This window comes from Phaethon aethereus (assembly GCF_964289735.1).
Source record: "Phaethon aethereus genome assembly, chromosome: 2".
NCBI lineage: Eukaryota > Metazoa > Chordata > Aves > Phaethontiformes > Phaethontidae > Phaethon > Phaethon aethereus.
In genome coordinates this window covers 45076514-45097195 of record NC_138582.1, presented here as the reverse complement: position 1 = coordinate 45097195, position 20682 = coordinate 45076514, and the positions used below count along the sequence as shown (strand labels likewise).

The window sequence follows — 20682 nt, the reverse complement described above, 5'->3', positions numbered from 1 at the left end:
ACAGTCTCACACTGGCTTCTGTGAGGAAAACCAGCTCTATCCTGGCTGAAACCAGGACAGTATCCACCCCTTATTCCATACCATTTACGTCATGCCCAGGTCCTATACTTTTCAGTACATTCCAATTATTCATTATTACTCTTCCTGTCCTTTAATATATACACACAGATATCACTCTCTTAGTCCATGGGCCATCACTTAAAATGTCTATGGAGTTCAGTCAGTCCATGACTCTGGGCTTCATCCATCATAGCAGTCTCTCAGGGCAGGGGAGATGGTATGTGGTGTTGGATTGTCATCTGGCACGGTCCATGTCCATGATCTGCAGGTCGAAGATGTCGATCTCGAGGGATTTGTTGGGCGCAAGCTGCTGAAGCCAGTTCTGGTTTCATCACTGCTGCACGTTGCTTGGTTTCAGTGAAGCTCATTCTTCATCAGTCTGGGTGATTCTTACTATAATACCATTGATATGGTAGATAGCAGCCATAGTAGTAATGTCATTCTGAACAATTAACATAATACAATTCAAATCATTGACTGTTTTCACCCAAAATCAAGTCTCCTTGAGGTACACATCGGACTTCCCCATCCTTCCGCATTACCCACCAAGTGCACCCAGGTCCCTGGGCAAAGGCAATCCCACGAATGGGTTTGCCTTTTCCTAATGCAGGAGTAACCCAGACTGTCTTCCCCAGCATGTTTCTCACATGCACCACAGGGACTTTATCCCCTTCTACAGTACGTAGAAGTTTTGATTGGGCAGGGCCGGCTCTATTAGTAGATCCCCTAGTGTTGACTAACCAGGTGGCTTTGGCTAAATGTTTATCCCAATTTTTGAATGTCCCATCACCCATTGCTCTCAGTGTAGTCTTTAACAGTCCGTTGTATCGTTCAATTTTTCCGGAAGCTGGTGCATGATAGGGGATATGATACACCCACTCAATGCCGTGCTCTTTGGCCCAGGTGTCTATGAGGTTGTTTCGGAAATGAGTCCCATTGTCTGACTCAATTCTTTCGGGGGTACCATGTCGCCATAAGACTTGCTTTTCAAGGCCCAGGATAGTGTTCCGGGCGGTGGCATGGGGCACAGGGTATGTTTCCAGCCATCCGGTGGTTGCTTCCACCATGGTAAGCACATAGCGCTTGCCTTGGCGAGTTTGTGGAAGTGTGATATAGTCAATCTGCCAGGCCTCCCCATATTTATATTTCAACCATCGTCCTTCATACCAGAGAGGCTTTAACCGCTTGGCTTGTTTGATCGCAGCACACGTTTCACATTCATGGATAACCTGTGCAATAGCATCCATGGTCAGGTCCACCCCTCGATCCCGAGCCCATCTATATGTTGCATCTCTTCCCTGATGGCCTGAGGTGTCATGGGCCCACCGAGCTATAAATAATTCACCCTTATGTTGCCAGTCCAGATCCACCTGAGCCACTTCAATCTTAGCAGCCTGATCCACCTGATGGTTGTTTTGATGTTCTTCGGTGGCCCGACTCTTGGGTACGTGAGCATCTACGTGACGTACTTTTATGACGAGATTCTCTAGTCGGGCAGCAATATCTTGCCACAATTCAGCAGCCCAGATGGGCTTGCCTCTGCATTGCCAGTTGCTCTGCTTCCATTGCTGCAGCCACCCCCATAGAGCATTTGCCACCATCCATGAGTCAGTATAAAGATAGAGTACTGGCCATTTTTCTCGTTCAGCAATATCTAAAGCCAGCTGGATGGCTTTCACCTCCGCAAACTGACTTGATTCACCTTGTCCTTCAGCCACTTCTGCGACTCGTCGTATAGGGCTCCATACAGCAGCTTTCCACCTTCGATGTTTGCCTACAATACGACAGGACCCATCAGTAAACAGGGCATATTGCCTTTCGTTCTCTGGCAGTTCATTATATGGTGGAGCCTCTTCAGCACGCGCCACCTCCTCTTCCGGTGATATTCCAAAATCTTTGCCTTCTGGCCAGTCCATGATCACTTCCAAGATTCCTGGGCGATTAAGATTTCCTATTCGAGCCCGCTGTGTAATAAGCGCGACCCACTTACTCCACGTAGCATCAGTCGCATGATGCGTAGAGGGGACCCTCCCTTTGAACATCCAGCCCAGCACCGGCAGTCGGGGTGCCAGGAGGAGCTGTGCTTCAGTACCAAGCACTTCTGAGGCAGCTCGAACTCCTTCATATGCCGCCAATATCTCCTTTTCAGTTGGAGTATAGCGGGACTCAGATCCCCTATATCCTCGACTCCAAAACCCTAGAGGTCGACCTCGAGTCTCTCCTGGTGCCTCTAGGGTCGAGGTAGGTTTTCCATCCCACCTCCTCATGTCCTCTCCGTAGTCACGCAATTGAAACCACAGGGTGGCTCGGGGTGTGTATCCTCTATATCTTCTCTCTTGAACAGAAGAGCGCTTACTCCTAATGGCTGAGACACTGGTCCGTGTGGGTGGAGGGTAGGGCATATCCTCTTTGAATTGCCGGAACTCTCGGGACAGTTTCTCTATAGCAGAGACGCAGGCCCGTAGGGAGGAAGAGAGACTTTCTTCGTATTGCCGGAGTTGGCCAGCCAATTCATCCACCGTTGGTCTCTCTCCGTCCTTCCAGGCCATTACTGCTAATGAGTTGGCATATGATGATGGTGCACTCCGTACAAACTTCCGCCACATAGGTTGCGTGCAATTGACTTCATCTGGATCTTTGGATGATTGTCCATTGTCCAAGTCACCATAAATCACTTCCAGCACCGCTAGCTCCCTCAGGTACTGGATACCTTTCTCCATGGTGGTCCACTTGCCTGGGTGACATAGAACATCTTCCTTGAAGGGATACCTTTCCTTCACACCCGACAGGAGTCGTCTCCAGAGGCTGAGGACTTCGGAGGCCATCGCCCGCCCTTTCGGAACGGCGCTCGCCTATCGCTTAGGACCGACTGACCCATGTTCAACTGCTGTTCACATGGAACCCTGCTCCACGTTCCAACATGCCAGAGGCTGTTCACCTTGGAGACCTGCTGCGGATATGGGTACGGCCCGGCGCGAGACTTACACCCTCTCCCCCGGATTTTCACGGGCCAGCGAGAGCTCACCGGACGCCGCCGGAACCGCGACGCTTTCCAAGGCGCGGGCCCCTCTCTCGGGGCGAACCCATTCCAGGGCCCTTCACAAAGAAAAGAGAACTCTCCCCGGGGCTCCCGCCGGCTTCTCCGGGATCGGTTGCGTCACGTTGGGCGCCAAAAAGGACTGTCGTGGTTTAGCCCCAGCCGGCAACTAAGCACCACGCAGCCGCTCGCTCACTCTCCCTCCCACAGCGGGACGGGGGAGAGAATTAGGAAAAACCTCGTGGGTTGAGATAAACACGGTTTAATAGGACAGAAAGAAAGAAGGGAACAATAATGATAATACCAACAAAGGAATGTATAAGAACAAGTGAGGCCCAATACAGAAATTGCTCACCACCCCGTGATCGACAGCCCGTCCCCGAGCAGCGATTTCCGCCCCCCCGGCCAACTCCAGTTTATGTACTGGGCATGACGTCGTATGGTAGGGAATATCTCTTTGGCCAGTCTGGGTCAGCTGTGCCGGCTGTGTCCCCTCCCAGTTCCCCGTGCACCCCCAGCCTGCTCGCTGGCAGGCCAGCACAAGAAGCTGGACTGTCCTTGACGGCTCAGCAACAACCCAAAACATCAGCACATTATCAACAGTTTCTCATCCCAAATCCAAAACACAGTCTCACACTGGCTTCTGTGAGGAAAACCAGCTCTATCCTGGCTGAAACCAGGACACCAAGGCAGTCAGTTGGACAAGCAGATGCATGTTTAAAATAATATTTTTTATGAAAGCTGTGTAAAGACAAAATTATCAGGTATTAGTAACTATAGTGTTTTACACTAATACCAGTAGAAAAAAAAAAAAATATCTTGAACTAAAGAAGGGAAATCACTAGTGCCTGTGTTAACACAGGGCTTTTTAGTCAACCTTATCTTATGACCACGCTGGATTGCAGACGTTTGTTATCCATAACAGCATGCCTATTACCTGTAGCAATACTCAGAAGAAAAAAAAAAAGAATTAAGCTTTCAATCCAGCTTACTGATATGGTCTAGCAGAAACAGCTGTGCATCAGCAGCATCTGAGACCTACTCATTCTACTCATTTAAGAGTGAAGCACAGTGCAATTGCAGTCAGGAGACACTTACCCGAAATGCTGCAAGGATGATTCTAGTCACCTTCTCTTTGACAGACTCCTGCAGAATATCTGACAGCACCGGAACAATATTATACCGACGGAGATATTCACACATTTGAGGGCTAAATGCCAGCAGCCACACACAGAAAATCATCTGATACTGGAGCTGAAAGCCGCATTTGTTGCTCAAGACCCCCATGATACTGAAAAATTAACACAGTATAGATTTGATTTTTAAATAATGACTGCATAGATTGCATTGCTCCACCCTGAACCATTTACAGAAATTATTAACAAGAACTTATTGGAGAGAGCTGCTGAAGATGAGTATACAACACACGCTTCACATTATCCTGCATCAGTATTTATCGTTACACAAGCAGCTTGTTCGGAAAGCCATCTTTTAAAGAAACAGTGATTTCCTCCTTAGCCTCACAGCCAGAAAGAAGCTTTGCCCATGTGAACTGATGTACTGTATCCATCTTCAGGTTCACTGAGATTCTTTTTCTACTGGCATGTTTAGAGCATTATTTGTCACTCTAGGAGAAACAGAGAAGGACATAGCTACTCCTTCAGAGTTAAGAAAAAGAGTAAACAGACAGAAAAAAAAAATCTACACAAATTTAACTTATTTCCTTAATTGTATCTCTGCACAGGAGTGTCCAAAATCAGCTGAAGTAGCCATTATTTAACAAGTTCTCAGAAAACAGCTTATAGATATAACATCACAGATATACAAAGCACTGCTTAAGAAGAAATTCTATCACAAGATCTCCAAGAAGAAATCATGCAGAGGCTTTGTTAGGCTCAAGGTTTGAAAATTTAATAAGGAATTTACAAGTCCATTCCAAAAAAGCTAACCCAATCTAAAAAAAAAAAAAAAAAACAAAAAACAAAAATCAACCAACTTATTTTCAAGACCATTGCTATGAAAATTAAGATAAATTCAAACTTTGTGGATAATGTTTATTATTATTATTAATGCAGGGTTATCCTAATGCCTTAATAGTTTATTAAACAGCTTCCTTGGTGAAAAGGTTTGTTTCAAGTAGTGTCATCTTGACACACATGAATACCTTTTGAACTTTCATTTCACTGGCACTTTGACTTTTCTCCATTTCTGAGTATAGGGGTATTTTTTCTTAAAGTTCAAATTGTATAGTCACCATCCCCAATAGAGGCATGCATGGCAGAAAAGTTATTTGTAGACAGGCATTTTTAAATAAGGTAAGTGACCACATCCTAGCCTCATGCAGAGCTATTTATGAAGAGAATCTAGATAAAAGAATGACCCACTTGAAGCCATATGTGGAAACAAAAAATTAAGTTTCGCTCTAGAACATGTTACCCTCTTCACTAATATTTTCAGACTGAACAACTCCAAACTGAAGGACAAAGAAGATTAGCAGAAACTCATTTTGTTAGTCCTTGTTCTATTAAATAAAAAAGAGCATCTTCCACTAGAGATAAATGGCTATATTCCCCTTCAGATATTTATTTAAGCTGTTCTTCATGAAGAGTAAAGTGTCGTTAAAGCCTCAACATTGGTACCTATATCTGCAAGTTTAATTTGTCTATTTGACTGTATTAATGTTTGAAAACAAATAGGTTTTGTACTCAAACAGGGCAGCTGTCTTTTGCAAGAGAGTTCTACTCCAAAAGAGGTCGCTGGGGAACATGCTATTGTAAGTGCAAATATATCTGTATAAATTGAAATAAACGCTCACCAATTTACTCCATCTGCTTCTACCCATGCAAAGCGATATTCATTGACCCTGAGCATCAGCTGCAGACATCCAGCAACACATTGTACATACTGGGAACTCTAGGTGAAAAGAACACATCACTTCTTACAAGAAGAGTTAGGTAGTAAGTGCTGAAGTTCAGTTTTCCAAACTAGGCTTTACCGGCACACTTCAACACACACATTTCTTCAGCAACACTTCTGAGTTAAACAGGGTCACCCTTACAATGCTTTACATCCCCCTGTTTAAATCTCACTTTAAAAAAAGAAAAAAATCTCACAAGGTAGGAAGCAAAATATAAACAAAGAGTTTTGAACAGGAAAGAAACATCCAAATGTTACCATTTTACATTACCACAATGGATTTTTATAACCCATTTGAACATGTCTTATTTCAGCATCTATGAATGAAGGCTGTCCTCTGTTTGATTATACTGCCAGAGCCTTTTCACCCACAGGGTCAATTGTTATTCCATTGAGCAAACTTTGGGAAATAAATCAGCAACCTGGTTACCAGGCTTGAAGAAGTTTGCTAGAGGTCATTATAGAAAAAGGAATCTTGAGTTCAAGTTCTTCCCACTCCCATTCTCCAACTAAAAACAGCAGTGGTGTCATGAGAATTGTATGTTTTCCTATGCATGTGCCACACAGTAACTACTGTGCTTATCATAATGAGATGTATATTTACACAAAATATACCATTAGAAAACTAAGTATGCAAAATCATCCTCAAAGCTTAGGTTTACATTTTTTTTTCTCTTCATTAAAAGCTTAGCACAGTATACCGTGCTAAGAAAATAACAGTAAGAATATAACAGTAAGAATAAGACTTTCACATCAGGAAAGCACTGAGAGATGCACCACCGAATTCTATTTTCATTCAGACTCCTATATGAACAGTCACAAAGAATCATTAAACAGCTTTTCATCTCTAAAATCATGTATTTTCTGTGCAGTAACACATAAGATGGCCTAGGCTCCAGTTCAAAAATGGGTTTTGGTCAACACATTGTCCTTCCCAGTACAGCAACAGAAAGATCCCACGGTACAACAGAAGTTGCTTTTTTCCCCCCTCTCTTCATGTTCAGCTTCTGGCATTATCTTCACTAATACTCAGATATGCTGCTGACAAAATGTTGGGGTTGTTTTTCCTATAAGCCTTGGTTTTTTACTAAATGTCTTCAAAGTTTTACGGTAGATCACTTGCATAATACAAGGTCAAACCTTTCAAATATTTAAAAAAAAAATTAGGCAATCCCATTTGAAGAGAAAAGAGACAATAAACAGAATTTAAAATAAAGATTAATTAATTTCTGTGTGTCTCATCAGAGATTAAGACCTTTATGTAAAAACTGAGTCCGAACATCTAGGCCCAAATCATCATACAGAACATTCATTTCCCTGCGTAGGTATTCACTCTCACACATCATGCAAATAAAACAGCTATAAACACACAGGCAGTCCTCCCGCTCCAAATAATGTATTAATTTACAACCTGTGTGCTCCAAATAATGTATTAATTTACAACCTGTGTATTACTGAACTTGCAATTTTCTTTTTAAAGAGTCTGTCATAAAAGCATTCTCTTCCAACACTGTTATAACTGAAATTTCACAATAGATCCCACATTTCCTGTATAAAATGTTACAGCTGCATCTCTAATTTACTCTGAAATAAATTAGTCAGGATCTGCTTGGAAATCCTGCACAAGCTAGATCTGAAATCAGAACACTAACGAAGTCAAGACAATACTTACCCAACTTAATCATCCTAGAACATACTTGCCCTATCAGTTCTGGTGTTTTGGGACTCTGCAGTGGTACGGTACATCCATGCAGTGATAACAGTACAATCAACACAGATTTCTAAGCAGGTTAGAAGAGCTCACAGCTCCACAATGAGTGGTGTTGCATGCTGCAGAACTATTTACTCTTTTAAGGCTGTATGACCGAAGGCTGTCAGCCTAACAAAAACTAACAGTATGGTACACAGAACCATACATGAAATACCGAAATACTCAACTTCTATGCTCAAGCCATAATTTTACTCCTTATCTATGGCTATGCATAACAGTCTTTTATCTTTTCTATTTTAAACCCCAGTCTGGTGGTAATTTAAGAGGCTTTTCTCTACAGGAAGCTAGTGCTTTAAAGCTATGACTACATTTAGAAGAAAATCAAATTCCAGGTTCATATATATGTCTTCTGAAAACCGTGAACACTTTCAGGTTGCAAAAGGAACAAAAGACCAAACTGAATACTAGTCCATATTCAAAAGCTATGATAAACCACCCCGTTGTGCCACAACAAAACAGAAAATCCAGTTATGATGATCACTTGCGTTTGCTATACTGCCGCAGTTCGTCTCCAAGCTCAACAGCCATTATAGCTACATAAAATTCAGTATAGATAAATACTGATATGAAAAGGACAATCCATTTCCCCCAAATTCAAGCTATTCAAATATGAAAAGCTTACAGCTTTGAAAGCACTCTTGTAATTTCACGTTACAGAGGTTGAGGGGCAATTAGCTTTAATATTTGACGTGCCCTAAGTTCTGCACATCAGAAGAGCCAAAAGCTTCTTAGTCTCAGGTTTCTTCTACAAGTCCAATAGTTCAATGCTAAACAGAAGTATTGTTCAAATATTAAATTAATCGCATATAATTTTTTCAAGTTTTAACAAAGAGAATGCTAGATACATCTACAGTTTTAACAACCCAAACCAACTGGTAAAATACATACTTCCACTGCCAGCATTTTCTGTGAAATCAGTGTTTCAAAAATACTTTTGTTTCTTGGCGCCATCACCTGGCACTCTGTTGTCATACAGTTCTGAGTCCAACTACTTTCTGTTACTGACACCAGAACAGCTCTACACCTTAATCAGAGGAGTGGATAGCACCTGCCCAAAACAGCAAATTGACAGAGTTCAAAGACATACTCACATCACTTGTGGAGACTGCTCCTGCTTCCACAGAACCCCCTGTACCACGTAGTTTCTGGCAAAAAAATAAAATCTTAAAATCAGAGCTGTCCTTCACCCTTACAGAACAGTTTTTCCCAGGTTTCTTTCAATTCTCCCATCTATCTAGTCATATAAAGAAAAGATTAAGAATGTATTAGATACTTTTCATGCTTAATATACTATGATAATATATTGTATTTATTTCCCACACACACACACCCCATCATGTCTAGAAGAATATGCGTGGAGCTGATCCTGATATATCAAGATTTATTTATTTAAGTGTGGATTTACTCAAGACTTTTATCCATCTTCATCTTAGAATTTGAAAACTGTTCTCTTGAATCTTTCTGAAGGAAATTCAAACTTTAAGATTCTTCTTCCAGGGAAAAAAATTAAAACTCTTTTTTAATAAACCCAGTTTGGAAAACTATGAAAAATACACTGTTACTAAATCTACTGAATGCTTCTCTGCTCTCCAGAATCCACTTCTACTACAACATTACCTTAGCGAATGACAAATCACTGGGTTTTGATAAGGATTGAAGGGAAAATCTCCAAAGATTAATACAAAGGAGAACGATTCATCTTTGAAGGACAAGCCAGCAGTAAGCAGTCTGTAGTGAGCTAATGCCATAAAAATACTGTCCAAGTAAGTCAGGATTTATTTTGTTTCAAGAGGCAAGACTAAAATTAAAAGCTTTGTACTGCAGTAAACTGGAAAAAGGACTTTTTTTCCACAAAAAAACCTCATCACATGTTTTCTCAGCATCCAGAAGAAAAATCACAATATTAACCAACAAAAAAGGCAAAAACCCTTTATTTTTTACTTTTAATTTACATTTCAATATTTTATCATTTCTACTCTAGTCCTTAAGTTAAAAACTATGTGTTTTAATTAAGGATATTTAGGTTTAAAAATGACAAAGTAAAATTTCATTTTAAAAAAAGAAAACCAAAAATATACCTCGTTTGCACATCTATATATTCATATTTTTTAAAAAATTTTCCAAAGTCACATTAATGTTGAAACAGAAGTAGCTTTTTACCTGTGAACTGAGCTGAGTTTTAATCCAGTTGAAATAGTAATTCAAGTCACTGCCTTCCATAAGTTCCCTCCCCCACGCAGCCAGTTTGGCAATAATTCTTGCTGCCTGAAAAAGAATGCAATAAACAGATTTTTCAAACACAGCACTTTCAGGATTCAGTGAGGAGCTTTTTTTTTTTTTTTTTTTTTTTTTTTTTTTTTTTTGATTCAGTAAGATTCTGTGAATCCTTACAGAAGCTCTGGAAACCAAGATTAGGTGAAAGATGTCCCCTCACAGAAATCTACCTGTTTTCTATGTAGGAGACTCTTCATGCCTAGTAATTTTGCTTCTTCACCTTTCTTCTGCTTCTACTTCCTAGCAACTGGTGTATTTTCACACTGTTATCAGATACCTGTAGCTGATAAAGTTCACAAGGCACCAACAAAGAACTCAGAAGAGGGTGGAAAGGAGCTATCAATGGGCTAGTGCTGTAGGACACCATTACAATCAGAAATCCATCAACAGCAAGTCACTTAATGGCCTAAAAAATATATGAGCAGGGCTACTTGAGGCAGCTACAGCATATGCCAACACAAATGACTGCAAAGTATTAAAGTTTTTTGTACTTAAACTGAAGCAAGTCATCTTCAAGAAAGAAGATGTTTCAAGCCCAGGAAAAGAAGAGCAGAAAACCAAAAGGGAAGGTAGAATTTAAGAATGAAGTTGAGGAGTAAAAATGTAGTCAGGTTAAGAATTTTCATGATGCCTGTGGCACAAGTATACATATAACAAGAGTATATTTCTATGACAGCCCTTCCAAATTATGTTTGAAGCAACTCTACATTGCAGCCTGCAACTTATTTGCAGAAACATTTGAGACAGCTTACATATAAAGAGCGAGTCTAACCAAGAAACTACTGAAGTAAGGGTTTGTCTGCCTGCGTATAGCTCCATGGTGCAGTGAGGACATCATTCCAGGCACCTTTCCACTTACACTGCATTCAGACATGCAGCACCACCACCACTACTGATTTCTAAAGGGATTATGAGTGAGAGTCTGGAACAACAATCTCTACACTGAAGTGTGCCAAATCCACTTCACATGGATGCAGCCAAGTAACCCTGTAAAAACCCTTCAGCTTTAAAACATAAGATATTAGATTTCTAGCTTACCATGCTCCTGAGTTAAAACTGCTGCCTGGCCCCTGAATGAGAGACCTTTCATGCCCAGCAGAATTTGAGCCTGGACATAGGGGACAGACTCAAATTTTTGTCTGTCTATGGAGATGCAATGATGTGGCATCAAGTCTTCCAATGTGCATAGTAAAGAGGGGGGAAAAAAACCCAAGAAAACAAAGAACAAAACCACAACCCAAAAAACCCCAACAAAAACACCACAAACCTAAAACTTTGTTTTGAGAACATCCATGTGCTTTAAAAAAAAATATCTGCACAAAGAGTACTAAAAGGCATAGTAAGGGAGAAAGCAGTGTTTTAAAGTGGATTCACATCACATGAGGTTCTCTGACTTGTAAAGTGATTTGTGTATTTTTGCAGTATATAAAGAAAACCATATTGGAATAACACAGAGAAATACTAGACATAGTAATTTCTATACTATACATTTGAAAGCCACCATTCCAGGGTGATTAATTAGTTTGCATTTCAAGGGTCTAATAGTTACACTTTTCCTGCATATTTGAGAAGTCAATATTGTCTGAGTTACCTCAAACTGCAGTTTTGCAAGATGGGTCTTCAGCAGCAATACCACCAAAAATCAGAAACAAACAAAAAACCAAAATCAAAAAGAAACAGAACATAAAAACTAGCCACGATCAAAACCCCCAAAAGCCTCCTCCTTCAGCTGCACCAAGTAACCCAATTACATAGCCATGCAGTGAATCAGTCAAATGGGGAAGGAAAAAAAAAAAAAAAACATCAAGCCTGACATTTGCCTTGAAAACAGGCCAGCTCACTGTTCAAGTGGCAGCACAGCCCCAACATAGCTGCACTGGCCACACCTAAGGGCAAACAGCATGACTTGCCTGGAACTCCTTGTGCCAGTACTACCACCATAAGCATAATGCAGGCCAGTTATGTGGTTTTATAGCTTGAGCCACTGATTTGATTCTACCATACCATGCCAGCATAAACATATGCAGTGAAGAACAGTTCATAGCCATGCAGGCTCTTCAAGTCATAATACAACTTTTATTAGTGAAAACTATGGTCTCCATTAGGAATTTACAGTAATACCACCATATTTTTCCTCCACAAGAAAGAAAACTGCTGAGATGAAATGGCCAGTTCTTACCACAGATAACAGAAGAATATTAATTCCAGAAAAGTTACTCCATATACACCAGCAGCACCCAATGGCTCAAAGCACAGGAGATATCATACAACGTACATGGTTGTACTGGGCTTGGCTGGCATGGACTTAATTTTCTTCATAGCAGTCCATATGATGTTGTGGTTTAGACTGGTGACCAAAAGAGTGTTGATACCATACCAATGTTTCAGCTGTTGCTAAGCAGTGCTTGCAGAACACCATCTCTGTTTCTCACTCTACACTCCCAGTGAGCAGGCTGGGTGAGGGGACCAAGAGGCTGGGAGGGGACACAGCCTGGACAGTTGACCAGAGATATACCAGCTGGGCATCAGTCTGCTGGTGTTGTGTGACTGCTTTTACATCACTTCCTTTTATTGGATTTGTTTTGCGTTCCACTCCTCCTCCCTTTTTTCCCCTTCACTTATTAAACTGTCTTTATCTTGACCCATGAGTTTCCTCTCCTGATTCTCTCCCTAATCCTGCTGTGGGGGACTGCGCAAGCAAGTAGGTGGGAGCTTTCCTGTCAGACAGGGTCAACCCACCAGATCAGCAGACATTAGTTCTTCCCCAGTATGCTTACAAACCATTTTAAGTGGATTTCAAGTGGTATTATAAGAGAGAATAAGGTTCATCAAGGTAAAGATATTTCCCTTTCACAGGATGAGAACTTAAATTCTAATATTTGTAAGGCATGAGGAACATTGACTGGCTGTTGTTACAAAAGTTATTTTTCTCGCTATGTCTTACTGTGCTTAATTAATTCTACAATCCATGCTCTTCTGAGCCTTTAAAACCTGCTCTAATCTCCCAGAAAAAACAATGTCAATAAACAATGTAAGTTTCCTTTCTAAAATGTGGTCAGGTAAAGCTTGTATTAAGAATGACTCATCTAGACTGTAAGAGGAAAACTTTCCAGTCCAGGCAGTAGTTTAGCTTCAAACCCCAAAATCTCCTGAAGAAAAATAAACCCAGCATTTTCCTCTACCATCTTCAGAGACAGGTTCATTTAAAACTTACCATATGCACAGTGAAAAGATCTTGTCGATTTAACATCGGCAGAAAATAGGACCATGCAGTGTTTTTACCACGTTTTGCATAATCAAAGAAGATACAAACACGCTGATGATCTTCCTGTAAAAATTGGGAGAGGGGAAAAGATGAGAGACTTGCAAAAGCATTCAACATAAAGCAGTTACTTGCTCCTCATTGTGTTGGCATACATTATCAGAGTACATCCTGGCTTGTAACAGCCCATGTAAATTTTTCATTTTGACAGTTACTTGTGGATACAGTTCATTTCAGCACTCCAACATTAAAGTTAGTTTTGGGTCGGGGGAAAACAAGCTTTGAAACCCTAGTTATATCTCAGTACACCAACACCTGCTTGAGTAAAAATGGATGTATCCTTTTGATCAAGCAAGCAGAATGAGAGAAATGAGAGACTAGCTCAATACTGTCATTTTCCAGAGGAACACTACTCTTCATCCAATCAGTTATGCTTGAATAAAGTCCATACAAAGTTTCCCACGTATTGCTACTTCCACACAAAAGCCTGTTGTTCAACTTGTCTGCGTGTTCTACAAGTGAAACTTTGGAGACGTAAGCTAGTCCTGCCTCTCCATTCCTCTCAATGGGTAGCAAGCTCTTCCCTCCCAGATAAGGCTGCAACTGGTTCAGCTGTTATCTCAGGCAACCTGCATAGCTAGGAGAGGACATAGTCACTGGAAATCTGCTCCCCAGGGCTTCTAGACTGAGCCACAAGAGACCCCAAGTACCTGAACCTGGGGACTGTGCACAGTTTCTTCAAGCATTTCACCTAGTAACTGCTGTGATAAGCGGCTATTAAGGTTCTCCTTAAAGCAGACCAGAGAAAAGTGTGCAAACCTGAAGAAAGAGGAGCTCTGCTATTTCCTAATAGCTTAGAATATAGGCAGTCTTCCAGAAAATCAAATACGTGGATTCTTGCTTTTTCCCAGCATTTCCGCATACTTTCTAGCCTGGTGGATAGTAAGTTTTCATTCTAAAAAGATGTCTCCCCATTGAGTCAAGCCACTACAACAAATTATAAAACTCACAAAACTGTTTGAAACCATGTAATTGGGAAACGCGCATTGAGAACAGTATCTCAGTCTCCACTAACCAATGAATTTAATTTTCAAACTCCCCTAGCTGAAGGGCTTTCCTCCATCAGTTCAGCACCCTATTATTAACATTATGGACCAAGAATCAGCCAGGCAAGCCTGCTTGTTTGAATCTGACCTGTTAAGCACAAGACAACCTGAATGTATCCATGATCCAAACACTGGCATCTTACTAAGCATCAGAGTAACCAACACTTCATTGAAAGTATCAAAGTTACTGCACCACAGGGGCTGCAAATTGCTGTCCTGATCACTGACTGGGGAAGGTCAGATGTCACTAGTTATCTGACAGTCATAACCCTAACAGTGATTAATGCACTATATAGCATCTGTCAAAAAGCACTCAAAAATCCTCTCAAAATGTGTTGTTCAAACTATGAAATAAAATATAAAAAAGTAAGATCTCGGGAACACAGTGCCTTGGTGGAGAGTGTCTGCTCTGTGAGGTCTAGTTTGATGAAAAATGGCAGTTTGATCAAATAAATCACTGTCATCTTCTACACTTGTGCTACACAGAGTCTAGCTAAAAAGATCAAAAAAACCTAGATCAATGAGTTCAGTTTACAAAATAACTAAGGAGGAGACAGACAAGTCTGAAAGCGGAACGGCTGAAATAACTTCAACATGCTGTCAATCAGAAGACTAGTCTGGTTTGCTGTTGAGGTGCGTGGTAAAGACAGGAGGGAAGGAGTGGAGAACTGCCTGCGGCCCTGAAATACATAGTGCCGCACCTTCCCCGGCAGCTACTGACTACACCAATAAAATGGAAATCATGAAGCTCTGACATGAACAGTTGAATAATTTAGCATCTGTCATTTTCAAAGAAGCATAATGAAGCTCGCTCAGGTGATACTGCTACCTGCACCAACTACCTTGCAGGTTCTTACAGGTTTCACAAGTAACAGACTGTGTAGTGTGATGGGGTCACTAACCCAGAGAAACTGTTCCAAGTATTTATCATATGAATAAGAAATGTTTCCTCAGGGATTCCAGTATGCTAACACTCTCCACCTTCAGAAATAAGCAGAATGGTGATATTCTTATAAAGCAATCACTACATTAATTTTACTCCTGGCAGCCTCCAAAAGAAATCCTTCTCAGAACAATGATCAAACCCATAAGTAGAACTGCTGGAACAATCCTAGACAATCCCTGGTAAGCTTTGTGTGTGCTCAAAATACAACTGGTATGATTTTTACAACCTCACAAGAGAAGCATAGAAAGATAATAGAAGAACCACAGACAGTCATTATCAGCGCGGACAAAAGCTGGCCACTGTTACATACAATAGTTTCTAGTAGTTTCAGCTATCAAAGGTAGCTGCCATATTTGTTCATTTCATGGAACTGCAGCGGACATCCTCACTCAAAACAATTCTACTGAAGGAGTCAGTGGCACCATGACAGGCCATGTCCTTGAACAACTTCTCACTTAAAATCTTCACACATTCTGAATTAAGAATACTCAGGCAAAGACAGGAGACTTCATATCCACTGCCACGGATTCTTCTGTCCATGCAATCTGCAGAGATCCTGCACTAAACTCAGGGTCACAGAGTCAATGGCCAATACGCTGCTTTCTGACAAGAATCTTACACCTTGAAAATGTACAACCAAGGGTCCATAAGGCATCGGTGACAACAGGTTCTACCATGTGAACATGATTAAAAGAAAATAGAAGTCCTGCTTCAGCCTTGCCTCTTGGAGACATGGAGGGTTAGGAAGCCCTGAGATGATGCCATGCAGACGCCTGCACACAAACACTCTATGCCAGCAGCCAGATATCCCTGAATAATGAACTGACACAGAGCATTGCAAAAGCCAGTGCAGCCTTTCAGACACTGAAGCAGAATTTTTAAAGTGAAAAGGCATCTAATTTCACACAAAAGAAAATATATACTGTGCACCAACATCTCTATTCTCCTGTATCACTATAAAGCCTGGCCAATTCAAGGTCATCACGTTTAACATGAAGAATTCCACACATGCCACTTCTGTGGCAGGGCAAGGCCCCGAATACAGAAGTGTCAGTGCATGACCATGAAGTCAAGAAAATATGTTCATATAGACATATATGACAGAACCAGTATAGCAAATGAGAGATTACTCAAAACCACTTTCTGTGACCACCTAGAACTAATGTAATTGTTCAAGAGTGGGCCAGTGAAAGCCTTTACCTGTGGGGTATTAATCTCACAGCACAGGAGATGATACCGGCTATCACATACTGTAGCTACAGGCTATGTGCGAATGTCAAAGCGCACAAGCAAAACAAGACCTACTAACACTCACAAAAAGTTCCAAAGAAGGGAAAGTGAAATGATTATTTCTGTAGCCACCAGCACACCTCACATAGAAAACAAGACCCACTCTTCACAAAAGTGGCCATAATAAACAGTGTTCTCGCACACTAAGACAACGTTTGTCATCAAATGCATAAACCAAAAAAAGGTCCTCCCAACTCAGAGTCCTAATCACAGAATAACACTGAGGGTCCCTTTTGTGTTCTCTACTTCTTGATATTTATGTCACAGTTGAGAAAGAGTAAATGTAAAGAAAAGAGAAGGTCAGAGTAACAAAGCTGCAGATGGGCATGAATAAACTGTCACCACCACCACTAGCTATTATTCTAGCAGCCAGTGCACTCACTTGGGGCTCTAATGTGCACACAGGCACCTGCAAGAACACCATAATTCCCATGTTATACACACTGTGGAGAGGTTCACACTTTTCAGCTTGCCTGTTCACAATACTGAATACTCAGAGCTGGAATTAGCAGTCACATGGTTCACCTCCTCGGGCAACGCTCTAAACCATTAAGCTATCACTAGTCACGTTTCACTGCAACCTTGCATTAAATATAACATAAAACAGCAGCAGAGAAACTGTCAACCAGACATCCTATGTGAACACCAGGAAAAACCTCACACAACTGAACCCATCTTGTTACATCATCACTCCAACCACTTTCTCTTAGTCTACGAGAGAGTGAAGAAATGCAAAAGCAGGATTATCTGATTGAGTGAAGTCTCCTGCTGACTTGTCCAGGTCAGCACAGCAGTCCTGACACCAAATTTAACAGCCTACCCTTATAAGTCACTGTATCGCATAGCTACAGAGCGCTATATATTTCATTGAATCAAAAGTTCCTGTTTTATAATTAAACCATGGAGAATTTCAGAACATGTTGTCCTAAACAGTCTAATTTATGTTGGAAACTTGAAGCTGCAGAAAATATACCTTCTTGCTGAGGGTGGCCAAATTAATACCTTTGTAGGAAAAGCTTCAACAACTTGAAGTCATATCCTATCTACACAGCACGAAAGGGCTGAGGTCGCAAATCATACCTTAACAACCAAGTTTTGCATCAAACAATTGAGAGCCAACATACAAGGATACAGGTATGTTTTATTTTCAGAACATGAACATATATATACACCACTAAGTCTCCCATACAACTTTAGTTCTAACATTTAACTTCTGAAGACAAGATCTGAAAATTTAAAAGAATATTTTAAATACAGTATGACAAACACCTGAAGAGATCTGAATTAGGCTAAGGAAACATTCAAGCATGCATTCAAATACTTAAAAATAAGACAGGTTATTGACCTACTTGCAGCATATCATCAACCATAGTCAGAATGTACTGAACCGTCTGTTCCTTGGAGATATGAGTCATCAAGTTTATAAATGTCTTAGCGCACTAGAAAAATAAGACAGACGTTAAAATTAGTATTAGCAATTGTCTTCATTCCTTTTGTTAATATAAAACAGGACCTCATTAATTCACAATTAAGTCTTACATAAACATTGAGCATCCCAACATCTTATTCAACTGCAATAAGAGATGAATACATTTGACATTATATTACAAAGAAAGTTTTCTGTCACATTGATCATTACCCTTTACAAATCATTTTATGGCTTTCAAATGAAATAACAAGTACTCACTAGTGGAAGTCAGCAAGATGCTTTGTTGAAAGACTCTAGAAAAATCTCCACCAGCACCCTTTTTTATGGCAGTGGGGAGAAAAACCAAGTAAACTGACAAAACAGCAACAAACTTAGACATGGTTAAGAAAGCTTCAGCAACTTGAATGGGAGAGAAGACAGGTCACTCTTACCTGTTCACTTCCTATACCTTCTAGACGAATCTTCATTCCTACTTGAGCTGTTTTCTGCCTCCTGAACAGCCCTACTCTATTATTTCAGCAACAGAAACAATAGGCTGAAACAGCCACAACACTACTTCTTACATTCCCTCCTTCCCCTTCACCACGGTCAACTAAAACTGAAAGAAAAATGGAACTCTGAACTGTTACACTGTAATTATATAGTGGCATATAATGCTCACCATATATGCTTTTGTCATGATGCAAATTATGGTCCATTACACAGCAGTCAGCCAATACAATTTGGGGGGAAAAAAAGGAAAAAAAAGGAAAAACAGAACAGCCTAAAATTAAAGTAGAAAAAAGGGCTGGAAAGTTTTGTGTCTTAAGCATATCTCCTACTCTTCACCTTCCCCCCTGCCTCGCCCAATCCTCTTGATACCTGACATTGTCTGCTAGAACCTCAGGCTTCAAGGCTGAGATTCTACTGCTTCAAGTATCATTAAAGCATCTTTGGGCATCCTGCCTGGACTCCATAAGCCAAATGGCATGGGTCACCTATCAACCTTTTAATGGCTCTGTCCCATGCAGATGTCTCCTATCTTACAGTGCCTAAAAAATTACACTAGACACCTGTGTTTAACTGAACCCATCTTAGCAGTCAGTGGACCCAAGTACATTATAATTATTCAGCTAGCTAAGCTGAAATCTCACTAGTAGTAGCTCCCATCAATAAACTATAAAACCATCAAGTCGTGGGAGGTGATTCTGCCCCTCTGCTCTGCTCTAGTGAGACCCCACCTGGTGTCCTGCATCCAGCTCTGGAGCCCTCAGAACAGGAAAGACATGGACCTGCTGGAGCAGGTCCAGAAGAGGGTCACCAAAATGATCAGAGGGATCATGGAACACCTCCGCTGTGAAGAAAGGTTGAGAGAGTTGGGGTTGTTCAGCCTGGAGAAGAGAAGGCTCCAGGGAGACCTTATTGCAGCCTGCCAGGACTTAAAGGGGGCTTATCAGAAAGATGTGGACAGGCTTTTTACCAAGGCCTGTACCGACAAGACAAAGGGTAATGGTTTTAAACTAAAAGAGGGTAGATTTAGGTAGATTTAGACATAAGGAGAAATTTTTGACAATGAGGGTGGTGAAACGGTGGCAGAGGTTGCCCCGAGAGGTGGTAGATGCCCCATCCCTGGAAACATTCCAGGTCAGATTGGACATGGCTCCGAGCAATCTGATCTAGTTGAAGATGTCCCTGCTCATTGTTGGCAGGTTGGACTAAATGACCTTTAAAGGTCCCTTCCAACCCAAACTATTCTATAGCTCTATGAAAAAGGCTCAAAAAAAAGTGACTCAAGTACAAGTGCGCATGATTAAGTAAACTGGGATAAGGAAAGACTTGAGCTAGCTTGTCCCACAGCAGAGTCAAAGTCAGATGACATTTAATAATTATTTAATAGGTTTTTAAAAGAATGTCCAACCTGTATCTAGGGAAAAAAAAAATCATAATAGCAAGTTTTATACTTCTTCCATAACATCTTAACTGTATACAGCAAACAATAAAATAAGAGTTGGTATGAAAATGTCCTTCCATCCTCCTCCCCAAAAGTTAGATTATTAAAAGAAAGTTACTTGATTGCCTTCTGTTTGCAACAACTCCTGTTTTTCTTCTGGATTTCTTTTCTGTTCAAATCTTTGAATAAATTCACAGTCTTCACCTGAAATCATCTGCCCTCTGAAAAGCAAAATATGAAACCATAAGCAACATTAACAGTTTATGTGGCAAAACTTGGGCAGCAAGAGGGCTGCAGGGGCAGCTTGTATGAGAAGACAGCAGAAGCAGCCCGCATGTCAGACAGAGTCTGTTCCAGCAGCTCCAGGACGGACGTGCCACTGGCCAAAGCTGAGCCCCTCAAAGACAGTGGTAGCGCCTCTGGGAGAGCATATTTAAGAAGGGGAAAAACTACTGTGCAGTTGCAGACAGTAGAGAGGAGCGAGAATATGAGAGAGTGACAACTGTGCAGACCCCCAGGTCAGTGCAGAAGGAGCAGCAGGAGGTGCTCCAGGTGCTAGAGTAGAGATTCCCCTGCCGTTTGTGGTGAAGACCATGGTGAGGCCAACTGTGCCGCTGCAGCCCATGGAGCTCCACACTGGAGCAGATCTCCACCTGCCCAT

General features: G+C 41.1%; 1 protein-coding gene across 2 annotated transcripts in view; it reads right to left on the bottom strand.

Annotated features, from left to right (window-relative positions):
- Positions 1-20682, bottom strand: part of ATP6V1H (ATPase H+ transporting V1 subunit H) — a gene marked incomplete at its 3' end in the record, with an annotated part of 53205 nt that overhangs the window by 25177 nt on the left and 7346 nt on the right. Inside the window, exons 2-8 of one of the 2 annotated variants that reach the window (XM_081996946.1) lie at positions 20140-20242; positions 18012-18101; positions 13273-13386; positions 9945-10049; positions 8876-8929; positions 5913-6010; positions 4196-4388 (exon numbers count right to left, since the gene is read on the bottom strand). In XM_081996946.1, coding sequence (XP_081853072.1) covers positions 4196-4388; positions 5913-6010; positions 8876-8929; positions 9945-10049; positions 13273-13386; positions 18012-18101; positions 20140-20242 — 757 coding nt within the window. The remainder of the gene's footprint in view (positions 1-4195; positions 4389-5912; positions 6011-8875; positions 8930-9944; positions 10050-13272; positions 13387-18011; positions 18102-20139; positions 20243-20682) is intronic. The other variant, XM_081996947.1, reaches the window with a different exon arrangement.